This window comes from Schistocerca americana, chromosome 11, assembly GCF_021461395.2.
Source record: "Schistocerca americana isolate TAMUIC-IGC-003095 chromosome 11, iqSchAmer2.1, whole genome shotgun sequence".
Lineage (NCBI taxonomy): Eukaryota > Metazoa > Arthropoda > Insecta > Orthoptera > Acrididae > Schistocerca > Schistocerca americana.
Genome location: NC_060129.1, coordinates 178,457,273 through 178,473,186, shown reverse-complemented (window position 1 = coordinate 178,473,186; position 15,914 = coordinate 178,457,273). Strand labels below are relative to the sequence as shown.

At 45.2% G+C, this 15,914-nt stretch overlaps 1 protein-coding gene across 1 annotated transcript in view; it reads left to right on the top strand.

Annotated features, from left to right (window-relative positions):
• The first annotated feature begins 3,850 nt into the window (after positions 1–3,850).
• LOC124553904 overlaps positions 3,851–15,914 on the top strand; it is an 87,112-nt gene continuing 75,048 nt past the window's right edge. The window contains exon 1 of the mRNA XM_047127917.1: positions 3,851–4,019. Within this exon, the coding sequence (XP_046983873.1) occupies positions 3,851–4,019 (169 nt within the window). The remainder of the gene's footprint in view (positions 4,020–15,914) is intronic.

Genomic DNA, 15,914 nt, shown 5'->3' with positions numbered 1-15,914 from the left:
TTCGCTACAAGATTTTTTATTTGGTCGTTCCTATTTAAGGGGACCACACCCTGCCTTTCTAACCCATGTTAATTTAGGCAAGTATTTGACCCATTTCTGGAAAAAGGTATTTGATGCAGGACCTTAATATTTTTACTGTATGTTACCTGATGCTAATAGAGTCAACTGTACTAAAATCTACTTTATCCATTTATAGTTTTTAAGAAATTTTTTTTTTAAATTATTAAGAAAAAATATTGTTTTTTCTTCAGAAAATAGTTTTTGTGAACTTCCTAACGGGCGAATATTAATGAATGTAGCACCAGAGGTGACTTTTGATGTTATTCAGAGTCTCTGAAAATTTGATTCATTTATCTGTGATAGTTTCTGATATAATGGGGCATATGTACTGAAAAATTTAGTTTGCAGGAAATTGACTTTAAAGAAAAACCTTTTGAAATTTGTTACTTACAGTTAATTAAAACTGTCCTGCTGCATATGATGGCCCTTCTTTGGCCTCTAGCAGGTCTTCCAGCTTCTTTTTCTCCTTCCTGGATGTTTGTCTTGCTTTCTTGGCCATATTAGATGCAGACCTGTCTGCATCGGCTATCCTCATTTTATCGCAATGTTGCAGCCCAGTGATCGTATTTTCACCAGGATTAATTCCTAGTATTTCAGTACCCAACACTTACCAATATTACCACAACTGAATGTAATAACAGCATCATGAACTCTTAGTTTCACTGTATGCATGCCTACAAATACAGTTTTATGGCGGCGGTTCAAAATTATGCTGTTCAAACATTCAATTGGGTTCTGTGTCTGTCCAGGCAGACATTTCAAAATGGTTCAAATGGCTCTGAGCACTATGGGACTTAACTTCTGAGGTCATGAGTCCCCTAGAACTTAGAACTACCTAAACCTAACTAACCTAAGGACATAACACACCTCCATGGACGAAGCAGGATTCGAACCTGCGACCGTAGCAGTCGCGCGGTTCCTGACTATAGTGCCGAGAACCGCTCGGCCACTTCGGTCGGCTCAGACATTTCCTTAGAAGGTCAGGATTAGCCAAGTCTCTGAAAATAGGTTTAATTGCTGTAATAACAGGAGCAGGAAGAGAATGGTGGTGAGAATAAGATTCTCCAGTTGCCTGAGCCCTATTGTATTTGCACCACCAATTTTCTCCTGATGGACACAATCGATGACATGGCTTATCATCAGTAGAAGACTTATGGAAGAATATGGCCAAACCCTTCTCTTCATTGCTTCCAGATTTTCTTTTTTTCTCCTAATTGCCTGCCCGTAGTATACCTGCAATTTTTCTATAACAACTACTCGCAATCACACTTGAACAAAACTGACTGTGTGTTTGAAAGCCTGTTGTGTACAAACAAAAGAATACCGACGGTTGCATTCCAAGGATAGCCAACACACTCGGGAGTAAAAAAAAATCCCTAACGTGCAATGTAGGGGATATAAAGATCTAAAATATATGCAGAAAAGTGGGCGTGGCACATAAACACATGCGGTAGGAATATGCTCTTTAAATGCACGAAAAAAAATTTTTCAGCTAAATCCTCTTCAGGGTACTTAAATAAAACCTTAATCTATCGAAATATGATGAAAACAGAAAATCGATTTTTTTCGACCTGAAAGACGGTGTGATCCACTTTGTTGAGTGGTAATTAAGATAGGTAAATTAGTGAAATCAATGTGAAGTGAAGTATAAATTAGGAAATAAATGAAAAACTTAGTTTAGTTTAGAAGAGTTACACACTGGCAGGCAGAGCAGCAGTGGCAACGGCCGGCACTTGCAAGTCAGCACATTCAGGAGAAGCCATCGCCCTCCCCACATATGCGGAATCTGTCGATTCAACCTTCAGGGCATCGCCCGACCGGCTCACGTGTTTCTCAGTTGTCAAATGTGATCAAAGGCCCTCGCCTATATTCCAAGAGGCAATGACCGACATTAAGTAATTTTCTTCGAGAAGCTTTTCAATGTGACAGAAGAGGCAATGACCGGCTAATGTGTTTCTCAATTCTGGAACCGCAAGACCGCTACGGTCGCAGGTTCGAATCCTGCCTCGGGCATGGATGTTTGTGATGTCCTTAGGTTAGTTAGGTTTAACTAGTTCTAAGTTCTAGGGGACTAATGACCTCAGCAGTTGAGTCCCATAGTGCTCAGAGCTATTTGAACCATTTTGTTTCTCAATTGTCACATGTGATCAAAGGCCCTCGCCTACATTCCAAGAGCCAATGACCGACGTTAAGAAGAGTCTTTGAGAAGCTTTTCAACGTGACAGAAGAGGCAATGACCGTGAAGTCGTTCACCTCCAGTGAACTGAAGTAAATAAACACACGAGACGCAGTGGGCCCGACAGTAGTTTTCAGTTCAGTTCAGTTCCAGTACAGTTCAGTCGGTGCTGAAGACAGTCATGCAGGAAGAGACGACATCGTACACAGGAGCACCAAGTCCACCGCTGTAATGGAATAGCAAGCAGCAGCCTCGGCGCCAGAAGACAGGAGTTAGAAGGTATTTGAAGACTGAGTTTTACGTAACCGGGTGACTCGTGAGGAGGGGAAGGAGACGGCCTCACACCAGCAGTCACCTGTGAGCTGGGATGAAGATCTGACAGCCGAAGACTGGCAAGCGGGAGTCCGTTGTTCGAGTCCGGGACACTGGCCTTCCCCCGCCGCGCTGCTCCGCTGGCCGACGCACAACACACGCGGCCTCCTAGAGAAGAGAAACACTGGGACGCCACATCCAAGGTGTCACCACCCTTTTCACGACTTTGTTCTCACCACCGCACGAGGCGCGTCTTCAGTCAACTGGACGAGACGGTGACACGAGATACGCACTGCCACGCGTAATCAGGCGCCGCCGCTGCCGCAGCAGAAGGCTTCGCAAACGACACAGCTGCTGCTCTCCGAGCCAGAACATCCAGTAAGCAAACAATTGTACAAAACTTTCAATAAAAGTTACCTTATGTAAAAATGCTGTTTCATTCTACCTCATACCCGAGCCAAGGAAGAACCCACCCCCGCCCACATGTTGTTAAGAGAGAAAAAGTAATTTATTTAGTGTCTTTGACCCTAACATAATGCTTTAGAATCAAATGCCCTTTGCAGTAATGCTCATCCTGACAATTGACTAGCATCAAAAGAGGTTACCCAGTTACACCTTAGCCGGCCGGTGTGGCCGTGCGGTTCTAGGCGCTTCAGTCTGGAACCACGTGACCGTTACGGTCGCAGGTTCGAATCCTGCCTCGGGCATGGATGTGTGTGATGACCTTAGGTTGGTTAGGTTTAAGTAGTTCTAAGTTCTAGGGGACTCATGACCTGAGATGTTAAGTTCCATAGTGCTCAGAGCCATTTGAACCATTTGAAGTTACACCTGAAGTTGGCCCTAACTCGCACGTAACTGAACTGGCAACCTTTTGAATTGCGTGACTCATCGAGTAACACAAATTTAACGGATTCCTTCTAGTTCTCATGTGGATGACGTCACACTTCTCATTATTCAGAGTGAACTGCCACTTTTCGCACCAAAACCGACACCTCCAAATGCCCCAGCGTTTAAACCTGCGGCAATTTGCGGAAGGGTTGCAGTTCTGTCACGCCGAACGATTCTCTTCAGCCGTCGTTGGTCCCGTCCTTGCAGGACCTTTTTCTGGCCGCAGTGAAGTCAGAGATTTCGTGTTTTACCGGATTCGTGACACTCGTGAGAACCAGACTGATCCGGACGGGAGGCGGCCCGCTTCCTGTGGTTTGGCCGCCCCGCGGCAGACTTCCGCTGCGCTCGCCGTTATATGCCGGGCCCGCGCGCCGCCGCTCATCGCTCCCCAGCAGCATCGACGGCAGACCGACCATGCAGGCGGCGGGCGTCGTTGCAGCCCTGGCGGCCTTGCTCGCAGGGAACGGCACCTCGGTGCTCGACTGTGTCTGCTCCCGCACCACCGCCGTCGCTCGATCTGGCGGCATCCTGGACCTCAGCGACGGTGAAATTGAGACGTGGTGGGACTACTGTCTGCGTTCTGGTAAGTGCAGTGCGGGCTGACGAGACGATATGTACAGGGCAGTCTTCACACACCACAGGCAGCTTGGCTTACACGTGCTCTTATCATTGGTTGTACGTTTTCTCCCTAACAATGAAGGACTACAGCTGTGCAAACACACTTGACCTGTTAGCAAACCGAGCGAGGTGGCGCAGTGGTTAGACACTGGACTCGCATTCGGGAGGACGACGGTTCAATCCCGCGTCCGAGTATCCTGATTTACGTTTTCCGTGATTTCCCTAAATCGCTCCAGGAAAATGCCGGGATGGTTCCTTTCAAAGGGCACGGCCGACTTCCTTCCCCGTCCTTCCCTAATCTGATGAGACCGATGACATCGATATCTGGTCTCCTTCCCCCAACAAACCAACCAACCAAGCTGTTAGCAACAAATAATCCTGAGTTAATAACGGATACAGGGATTAGTGAACACAGGGTTGTCGTAGCGAGATTGAATATTCAATTATATATACTTCAATCTTTCTTATTTCTGGTATCTCAACTGCTGAAAATATATATATATATATACAGCGTGTTACAAAAAGGTACGGCCAAACTTTCAGCAAACATTCCTCACACACAAATAAAGAAAAGATGTTATGTGGACATGTGTCCGGAAACGCTTAATTTCCATGTTAGAGCTCATTTTAGTTTCGTCAGTATGTACTGTACTTCCTCGATTCACCGCCAGTTGGCCCAATTGAAGGAAGGTAATGTTGACTTCGGTGCTTGTGTTGACATGCGACACATTGCTCTACAGTACTAGCATCGAGCACATCAGTACGTAGCATCAACAGGTTAGTGTTCATCACGAACGTGGTTTTGCAGTCAGTGCAATGTTTACAAATGCGGAGTTAGCAGATGCCAGTTGATGTATGTATTAGCACGGGGCAATAGCCGTGGCGCGGTACGTTTGTATCGAGACAGATTTCCAGAACGAAGGTGTCCCGACAGGAAGACGTTCGAAGCAATTGATCGGCGTCGTAGGGAGCACGGAACATTCCAGCCTATGACTGGCGACTGGGGAAGACCTAGAACGACGAGGACACCTGCAATGGACGAGGCAATTCTTCGTGCAGTTGACGATAACCCTAACGTCAGCGTCAGAGAAGTTGCTGCTGTACAAGGTAACGTTGACCACGTCACTGTATGGAGAGTGCTACGGGAGAACCAGTTGTTTCCGTACCGTGTACAGCGTGTGCAGGCATTATCAGCAGCCGATTCGCCTCCACGGGTACACTTCTGCGAATGGCTCATCCGACAATGTGTCAATCCGATTTCAGTGCAAATCTTCTCTTTACAGATGCTTCATTCCACGTGATCAAATTGTAAATTTTCACATCAACACGTGTGGGCTGACGAGAATCCGCATGCAGTTGTGCAATCACGTCATCAACACAGATTTTCTGTGAACGTTTGGGCAGGCATTGTTGGTGATGTTTTGATTGGGCCCCATGTTCTTCCACCTACGCTCAATGGAGCACGTTGTCATGATTTCATGCGGGATACTCTACCTGTGCTGCTAGAACATGTGCCTTTACAAGTACGTCACAACATCTGGTTCATCAACGATGGAGCTCCTGCACATTTCAGTCGAAGTGTTCGTACGCTTCTCAACAACAGATTCGGTGACCGACGGATTGGTACAGGCGGACCAATTCCGTGGCCTCCACGCTCTCCTGACCTCAACCCTCTTGACTTTCATTTATGGGGGCATTCGAAAGCTCTCGTCTACGCAACCCCGGTACCAAATGTAGAGACTCTTCGTGCTCGTATTGTGGACGGCTGTGATACAATACGCCATTCTCCTGGGCTGCATCAGGGATCCCGTGCGACGGAGGGTGGATGCATGTATCCTCGCTAACGGGGGACATTTTGAACATTTCCTGTAACAAAGTGTTTGAAGTCACGCTGGTACGTTCTGTTGCTGTGTCTTTCCATTCCATGATTAATGTGATTTGAAGAGAAGTAATAAAATGAGCTCTAACGTGGAAAGTAAGCGTTTCCGGACACATGTCCCCATAATGTATTTTCTTTCTTTGTGTGTGAGGAATGTTTCCTGAAAGTTTGGCCGTACCTTTTTGTAACACCCGGTCTTCAGTCCTGAGACTGGTTTGATGCAGCTCTCCATGCTACTCTACCCTGTGCAAACTTCTTCATCTCCCAGTACCTACTGTAGCCTACATCCTTCTCAGTCTGCTTAGTGTATTGATCTCTTGGTCTCCCTCTACGATTTTTACCCTCCACTCTGCCCTCCAATACTAAATTGGTGATCCCTTGATCCCTCAGAACATGTCCTACCTACCGATCCCTTCTTCTAGTCAAGTTGTGCCACAAACTCCTCCCCAATCTTATTCAGTACCTCCTCATTAGTTATGTGATCTGCCCATCTAATCTTCAGCATTCTTCTGCAGCACCACATTTCGAAAGCTTCTATTGTCTTCTTGTCTAAACTATTTATCGTCCATGTTCCACTTCCATACATGGCTACACGCCATACAAATACTTTCGGAAACGAATTCCTGACACTTAAATCAATACTCGATGTTAACAAATTTGTATTCTTCAGAATCGCTTTCCTTGCCATTGCCAGTCTACAGTATATATATATATATATATATATATATATATATATATATATATATATATATGAATATTTCTGGTATGTCAACTGCACATTTTTCAGCGCTGATTTAACTTTAGGACTCTGTATCTAAGAATGAACAAAAATTGACTTTTTCCACTATTGAAATAAGCCCTTCAATTCACTTGACGCATTCGTGAGAGACAATCTCCACTCCTTCGAAATGGATAATATAAGTACAGACCGGATGTAGCTTGAATTCAGAGAAATAGTATCGGCAGCAATTGAGAGATTTATACCAAAAAAATTAACAAACGACGGAGCTGATCCTCGTTGGTACACAAAACGGATCAGAACACTGTTGCAGAAACAACGAAACAAACATGCCAAATTTAAACAGACGCAAAATCCCCAAGATTGGCGATCTTTTATAGAAGCTCGAAATTTAGCGTGGACTTCAATGCGAGATGCTCATAACAGTTTCCACAACGAAACTTTGTCTCGAAACCTGGCAGAAAATCCAAAGAGATTCTAGTCGTATGTGAAGTATGTTAGCGGCAAGAAACAATCAGTGCCTTCTCTGCACGATAGCAATGGAGATACTATCGAAGACAGTGCTGCCAAAGCAGAGTTACTAAACACAGCCTTCCGAAATGCCTTTACAAAAGAAGACGAAGTAAATATTCCAGAATTCGAATCGGAAACAGCTGCCAACATGAGTAACGTAGAAGAAAATATCCTCAGAGTAGTGAAGCAACTTAAATCACCTAATAAAAGCAAGTCTTCTGGTCCAGACTTTATACCAATTAGGTTTCTTTCAGAGTACGCTGATGCATTAGCTCCATACTTGACAATCATATACAACCGTTCGCTCGACGAAAGATCCGTACCCAAAGACTGGAAAGTTGCACAGGTCACACCAATATTCAAGAAAGGTAGTAGGAGTAATCCACTAAATTACAGGCCCATATCGTTAACGTCGATATGCAGCAGGATTTTAGAACATATACTGTGTTGGAACATTATGAATGACCTCGAAGAAAAGAGTTTATTGACACACAGTGAACATGGGTTTGGGAAACATCGTTCTTGTGAAACACAACTGGCTCTTTATTAGCATGAAGTGTTGAGTGCTGTTGACAAGGGATTTCAGATCGATTCCGTATTTCTGGATTTCCGGAAGGCTTTTGACACTGTACCACACAAGCGGCTCGTAGTGAAATTGTGTGCTTATAGAATATCGTCTTAGTTATGTGACTGGATTCGTGATTTCCTGTCAGAGAGGTCACAGTTCGTAGTAATTGACGGAAAATCATCGAGTAAAACAGAAGTGAATTCTGGCGTTCCCCAAGCTAGTGTTATGGGCCTTTTGCTGTTCCTTATTTATATAAACGATTTTGCAGACAATCTGAGCAGCCGTCTTAGGTTGTTTGCAGATGACGCTGTCGTTTATCTACTAATAACCAGAAGATCAAAACGAACTGCAATACGATTTAGAAAAGATATCTGAATGGTGCGAAAAGTGGCAGTTTACCATAAATAACGGAAAGTATGAGGTCATCCATATGAGTGCTAAATGGAACTCGTTAAACTTCGGTTACACGATAAATCGGTCTAATCTAAAAGCCGTAAATTCAGCTAAATACCTAGGTATTACAATTACGAACAACTTAAATCGGAAGGAACACATAGAAAATGTTGTGGGGAAGGCTAACCAAAGACTGCGTTTTATTGGCAGAACACTTAGAAAACGTAACAGACCTACTAAGGAGACTGCCTACACTACGCTTGTCCGTCCTCTTTTAGAGTAATGCTTCGCGGTGTGGGATCCTTATCCGATAGGACTGATGGAGTACATCGAAAAAGTACAAAGAAGGGCAGCTGGTTTTGTATTATCGCGAAATAGGTGAGATAGTGTCACAGACATGATACGTGAATTGGAGTGGCAATCATTAAAACAAGGCGTTTTTCGTTGCGACGGGATCTTCTCATGAAATTTCAATCACCAGTTTTTTTCCTCCGATTGCGAAAACATTCTGTTGGCAGCCACCTATATAGAAATAAATGACCAACATAATAAAATAATAGACACCAGGGCTCGCACAAAAAAATTTAAGTGCCCTTTTTTCCCCGCGCGCAGTTCGAGAGTGGAACGGTAGAGAGACAGCTTGAAGGTGGTTCATTGAACCCTCTGCCAGGCACTTTATTGTGAATAGCCAAGTTATCACGTAGATGTAGATGTAGATGGATATTGATATTACAATAAAAAGAATTCAGAATGAATACAGCGATGTCAAGCGGCTCGTAATTATTTAACGTACAGCGCTATGTCGATAAGAAAGAGAATGCAATACAAAGTACAAAATTTCGGTATTTGCGCAAGCACGTTGAAGTTATCTGCCTTTACTGCACTGTACAACTTACCTTTCCAAATAATTTAATTTCCTAAATTATTTAAAATATTTCTGTAGCTCTAAAATTACCTTACAACGCCTTTAGACGTACCGAGAAAGTCCAGCCTTCTTCCCGTTTTCGTGACGGATCTATGACACTGTCGTTGAAATCTGGAGACCTGTGAATCATGGGAGTACCCAGAGAGGGGCAGGTGGGGGGGGGGGGGGGGAGCTGCCTCCCCCCCCCCCTAGAAAATATTCGCAGTTTTTCACTAGTTTACTGTTTTATTTAATAAGAAGTGCTGCATGTTGTCTCGAGTCCTTGTTTCCTGAGACTAGTATGACCTGCTGCCCCCCCCCCCCCCCCCAGTTCAGATCCTGGGTACGCCCTTGTTGTGAATCGTTTCCCTTTCAATAGAAGGCATGGCAATGGCGGACAGCCTAAAAGACAGCATAAGGAATTTCTGCAGGACACTTATTGTTCAGTGAAAAGAAGACGTGCTGGTGAAGTAAATTAGAGGCCAACAAGTGGTTGCAGAATTCAAACCTCTGACTGCTCTGTCAAGGGTAACCGCAGCCACGGTCTCCGAGCTGAATAGCCCATGCTGCTGCAAACGTCGTCGAACTGTTCGTGCAGATGGTTGTTGTCTTGAAAACGTCCCCATCTGTTGACTCAGGGATCCGTTACAGACGTGCGGATAAGATGCCTGTCATCTCGACTGCTAGTGATACGAGGCCGTTGGGATCCAGCACGGCGTTCCGTATTACCCTCCTGAAACCACCGATTCCGTATTCTGCTAACAGTCATTGGATCTCGACCAACGCGAGCAGCAATGTCGCGATACGATAAACCGCAATCGCGATAGGCTACAATCCGACCTTTATCAAAGTCGGAAACGTGATGGTACGCATTTCTCCTCCTCACACGAGGCACCACAACAACGTTTCACCACGCAACGCCGGTCAACTGCTGTTTGTGTATGAGACATCGGTTGGAAACTTTCCTCATGTCAGCACGTTATAGGTGTCGCCACCGGCGCCAACCTTGTGTGAATGCTCTGAAAAGCTAATCATTTGCATATCACAGCATCTTCTTCCTGTCGGTTAAATTTCGCGTCTGTAGCACGTCATCTTCGTGGTGTAGCAATTTTAATGGCCAGTAGTGTATAAAAATGGATGTATGTATTTATGTGCGAGTGTGTCTGAGTGGATGTTCCACATCCCCTTCTGACCCGATTTCAACCAAACACACGTCCCTTACTGTCAGCATACAATTGCTGTGGGGGTTAGAACTACTTACCTATCACAGTTCAGGACATATGACGTCATAAACAATGAGATGCATGGCAAACTGCCTCATCGTGCGTGACGCTTAAATTTATTGCTTCTTCCCTAGTACCTCAGTTCGCAACACATTCTGCACACAGTTCCGACGTACGCCGCTGAATGTACGTACAAAGTCATGTCATTGCATGACACAAGGAGCAGGAGACATGGAGTCATGAACAACGAGACGTGTGGAAAAATGCCGCATCATGTATCAATTTTTAATACATTTATTCTTTAGTACTAAGACACATACAGAGTCGAGTTCACTTAGAGAAATTCCTGATACCTCGCAGAGCTTCTGACAGCTTTCAGCTGCGAAACGCAATCGGCTGTAGGCGAAACCATAGCCGTCTATAGAGCTATGAAGAGCCTATAGAGACGTTTGCAAAATCGCGGTGTAGATACGAGAATAAGCTGTCCTTACACATCTGGAAATTATGCATTTTTTTTTTGTACGACTGTTCCGTAATTTCAAAAGTATTTTCACGAATACATGTAAATCAAATTTTCTCGATATTACAGAAAAACACAGTTCATTTCTGTTTTCATTTCTAATAGAAAGTTGCCAAATGAATACCTGCACGTTGCTTGGTTTGACAGCTAGCTATTTTAGAAAATATCTGTAACCGAAACGAAAGTTTTGGGTGTTCGAGTTTTAACCTTATACAATATGTTTGATCCACATTTGTGGTCTGGTTGATGGTATCTTCAATGTGTTTAACATCCTAGAAAGGCCTCTTTATGCTCGTGAATTTTGAGGCCTTTTTTAGAGTTCCGTCTTATGGTTGATCCATGAAGGATTCTTCGTTGCATATGGAACAGTCACTTCTCGAGGTGAATGACAGAAACATATTGCTACCTGTGCAGTAGTTACGAAAAACAGTTTTATTTGTTTCATGTAGCTTGGGCAAGAACTAAATTCAGTTGGTGTTCATAACAAAGCGCATAATACACCAAATTATGCTCTTCTCTTACAGTTGTTTGGATTTGTGTATGATGGTCACGCATCAGGTGCCATCATAAATTTCAGATTTTACGTTTTCTTTCGTTTCTTGGACACCATCGGCGAGTACATCTTTAATTGAATCAGCCAAGGAGGAAGCATTGTTACGTGATTGATGCGAAAATGTCCAAAATCTTTCGACCGTCTCTCCAGTAGATAACAGAAAACGAAATAGTACACACAACTCAAATTTAGAAGATACATCTGAAGTTTCATATGCTATCAAAGACACAAAATCTGTCTTAGCTGTTTCTGAACTACACTCCTGGAAATGGAAAAAAGAACACATTGACACCGGTGTGTCAGACCCACCATACTTGCTCCGGACACTGCGAGAGGGCTGTACAAGCAATGATCACACGCACGGCACAGCGGACACACCAGGAACCGCGGTGTTGGCCGTCGAATGGCGCTAGCTGCGCAGGATTTGTGCACTGCCGCCGTCAGTGTCAGCCAGTTTGCCGTGGCATACGGAGCTTCATCGCAGTCTTTAACACTGGTAGCATGCCGCGACAGCGTGGACGTGAACCGTATGTGCAGTTGACGGACTTTGAGCGAGGGCGTATAGTGGGCATGCGGGAGGCCGGGTGGACGTACCGCCGAATTGCTCAACACGTGGGGCGTGAGGTCTCCACAGTACATCGATGTTGTCGCCAGTGGTCGGCGGAAGGTGCACGTGCCCGTCGACCTGGGACCGGACCGCAGCGACGCACGGATGCACGCCAAGACCGTAGGATCCTACGCAGTGCCGTAGGGGACCGCACCGCCACTTCCCAGCAAATTAGGGACACTGTTGCTCCTGGGGTATCGGCGAGGACCATTCGCAACCGTCTCCATGAAGCTGGGCTACGGTCCCGCACACCGTTAGGCCGTCTTCCGCTCACGCCCCAACATCGTGCAGCCCGCCTCCAGTGGTGTCGCGACAGGCGTGAATGGAGGGACGAATGGAGACGTGTCGTCTTCAGCGATGAGAGTCGCTTCTGCCTTGGTGCCAATGATGGTCGTATGCGTGTTTGGCGCCGTGCATGTGAGCGCCACAATCAGGACTGCATACGACCGAGGCACACAGGGCCAACACCCGGCATCATGGTGTGGGGAGCGATCTCCTACACTGGCCGTACACCACTGGTGATCGTCGAGGGGACACTGAACAGTGCACGGTACATCCAAACCGTCATCGAACCCATCGTTCTACCATTCCTAGACCGGCAAGGGAACTTGCTGTTCCAACAGGACAATGCACGTCCGCATGTATCCCGTGCCACCCAACGTGCTCTAGAAGGTGTAAGTCAACTACCCTGGCCAACAAGATCTCCGGATCTGTCCCCCATTGAGCATGTTTGGGACTGGATGAAGCGTCGTCTCACGCGGTCTGCACGTCCAGCACGAACGCTGGTCCAACTGAGGCGCCAGGTGGAAATGGCATGGCAAGCCGTTCCACAGGACTACATCCAGCATCTCTACGATCGTCTCCATGGGAGAATAGCAGCCTGCATTGCTGCGAAAGGTGGATATACACTGTACTAGTGCCGACATTGTGCATGCTCTGTTGCCTGTGTCTATGTGCCTGTGGTTCTGTCAGTGTGATCATGTGATGTATCTGACCCCAGGAATGTGTCAATAAAGTTTCCCCTTCCTGGGACAATGAATTCACGGTGTTCTTATTTCAATTTCCAGGAGTGTATTTTCTTCCTGACACACATGTAACGTACAATCCAGTAAATTCTTTTGTATATCATTGGAAACACCTGAAAGACAGCAGCATTCACATCCGCTGCTAAAGCGTAAGTGAAATTTACACACTCTCTGAGTATTCTAGGATTGTTAGATTCTACTGTTTCATCATGTACACATAACGCAAGTTCAGACTCACTATAGAATGCAGCCAGTTATCTTGGAAAGAACATAGCGATTTTCCCTAACGTTACCGTACTGTCTTTCTGAATTTTGCCAGAAATCTGAACTATGTTGTTGTTGTTGTGGTCTACAGTCCTGAGACTCGTTTGATGCAGCTCTCCATGCTACTCTATCCTGTGCAAGCTTCTTCATCTCCCAGTACTTACTGCAGCCTACATCCTTCTGAATCTGTTTCGTGTATTCATCTCTTGGTCTCCCTCTACGATTTTTACCCTCCATGCTGCCCTCCAATACTAAATTCGTGATCCCTTGATGTCTCAGAACATGCCCTACTAACCGATCCCTTCTTCTAGTCAAGTTGTGCCACAAACTCCTCTTCTCCCAAATTCTATTCAACACCTCCTCATTAGTTATGTGATCTACCCATCTAATCTTCAGCATTCTTCTGTAGCACCACATTTCGAAAGCTTCAATTCTCTTCTTGCCTAAACTATTTATCGTCCATGTTTCACTTCCATACATGGCTACACTCCATACAAATACTTTCACAAACGATTCCCTGGCACTTAAAACTATACTCGATGTTAACAAATTTCTCTTTCTCAGAAACGCTTTCCTTGCCATTGCCAGTCTACATTTTATATCCTCTCTACTTCGACCATCGTCAGTTATTTTTCCCACCAAATAGCAAAACTCCTTTACTATTTTAAGTGTCTCATTTCCTAATCTAATTCCCTCAGCATAACCAGACTTAATTCGACTACATTCCATTATCCTCGTTTTGTTTTCGTTTATGTTCATCTTATATCCTCGTTTCGAGACACTGTCCATTCCGTTCAACTGCTCTTCCAGTTCCTTTGCTGTCTCTGACAGAATTACAATGTCATCGGCGAACCTCAGTTTTTCTTTCTTCTCCATGGATTTTAATACCTACTCCGAACTTTTCTTTTGTTTCCTTTACGGCTTGCTCAATATACAGATTGAATAACATCGGGGAGAGGCTATAACTTTGTCTCACTCCCTTCCCAACCACTGCTTCCCTTTCATGCCCCTCGACTCTTATAACTGCCATCTGGTTTCTGTACAAATCGTAAATAGCCTTTCGCTCTCTGTATTTTACCCCTGCCACCTTTAGAATTTGAAAGAGAGTATTCCAGTCAACATTGTCGAAAGCTTTCGCTGAATCTAGAAATACTTGAATCGTAGGTTTGCCTTTCCTTATTCTTTCTTCTAAGATAAGTCGTAAGGTCGGTATTGCCTCACGTGTTCCAACATTTCTACGGAATCCACACTGTTCTTCCCCGAGGTTGGCTTCTACTTCCATTCGTCTGTGAAGAATTCGCGTTAGTATTTTGCAGCTATGGCTTATTAAACTGATTGTTCGGTAATTTTCACATCTGTCAACATCTGATTTCTTTGCGATTGGAATTATTATATTCGTCTTGAAGTCTGAGGGAATTTCGACTGTCTCATACATCTTGGTCACCATATGGTAGAGTTTTGTCAGGACTGGCTCTCCCAAGGCTGTCAGTAGTTCTAATGGAATGTTGTGCACTCCCGAGGCCTTGTTTCGGCTTAGGTCTTTCAGTGCTCTGAGCCAAGGTGTTGCTTAATTTCTGTTTTCCAAGGACTGATTAAGCTAAATAAGCATTCTTATGTCCAATAGATCCCTCACGCTTCTTAGCCTTCTCTTTTAGATAACTTACAAGGAACCTGTTGAGTGCGAGGTCGAAAGCGAAAATTACGACAGGAAAAATAGTAACTGGTAATGACTCACTACGTTCCCAGAAAACGAAGAGTCTGAGACGCGAGGAGATCAGCCTTCACAAAATTGACACCATCGAGATTCTAGAGACGTTCGAAACAAACCGTTAACTTGGATCATGAAAACCGAATAAAAAATTGCGCATCTCTATGGAAATGAGCGTTTGAGTTCATTGGCCGGGAGGCCCCTTACGGGGCAGGTCCGGCCGCCTTGGTGCAGCTCTTACTACATTCGACGCCACATTGGGCGACCTGTGCGCCGGGTGGGGATGAAATGATGATGAAGGCAACACAACACTCAGTCCCTGAGCGGAGGAAATCCCAGACCCGGCCTGGAATCGAACCCGGGCCCCTACGGACGGCAGTCCGTCACGCTCGCCATACAGCTATCGGGGTAGACAGGCATGTGAATCATCACAAAGGTTCGCACCATCAAGATCAGAGGCGAGCTCCTTGGGAGTTACAAACCGCGCAAGACGTGCAGCTAGGTATCCACTCTTAAAGAATGCATATACAATCACATTGGTGTAAAAGGTTGAAGAGAACCGGTGGGATGTGATGGCATGCAACCGAATGCGAAGCAGCCTGTCCTGGCTCTTATTGTGGAACTGGCTGTCCTTCAAGGCGTTGCTGCAAATAGCTCGGTGATATGTTTTATACGCACGGAAAACACAAACATCGGGAGATTGAATTCATCTGGTGGTTCCAGGGGATATGAACTGCAATGTCACACACTTTCCAGGACCAGTAGTTTGTTCTTTAGGAGTATGATTTTTATACATATACTAGGAATTAAACAAGAGAGCAGCACTCCGTCTTCAGGCCACAAGTGGTCCATTGGGACCATCCGACCGCCGTGTCATCCTCAGCTAAGGATGGAGATAGGAGGGGCGTGTGGTCAGCACACCGCTCTCCCGGTCGTTACGATGCTTTCCTTTGACCGGAGCCGC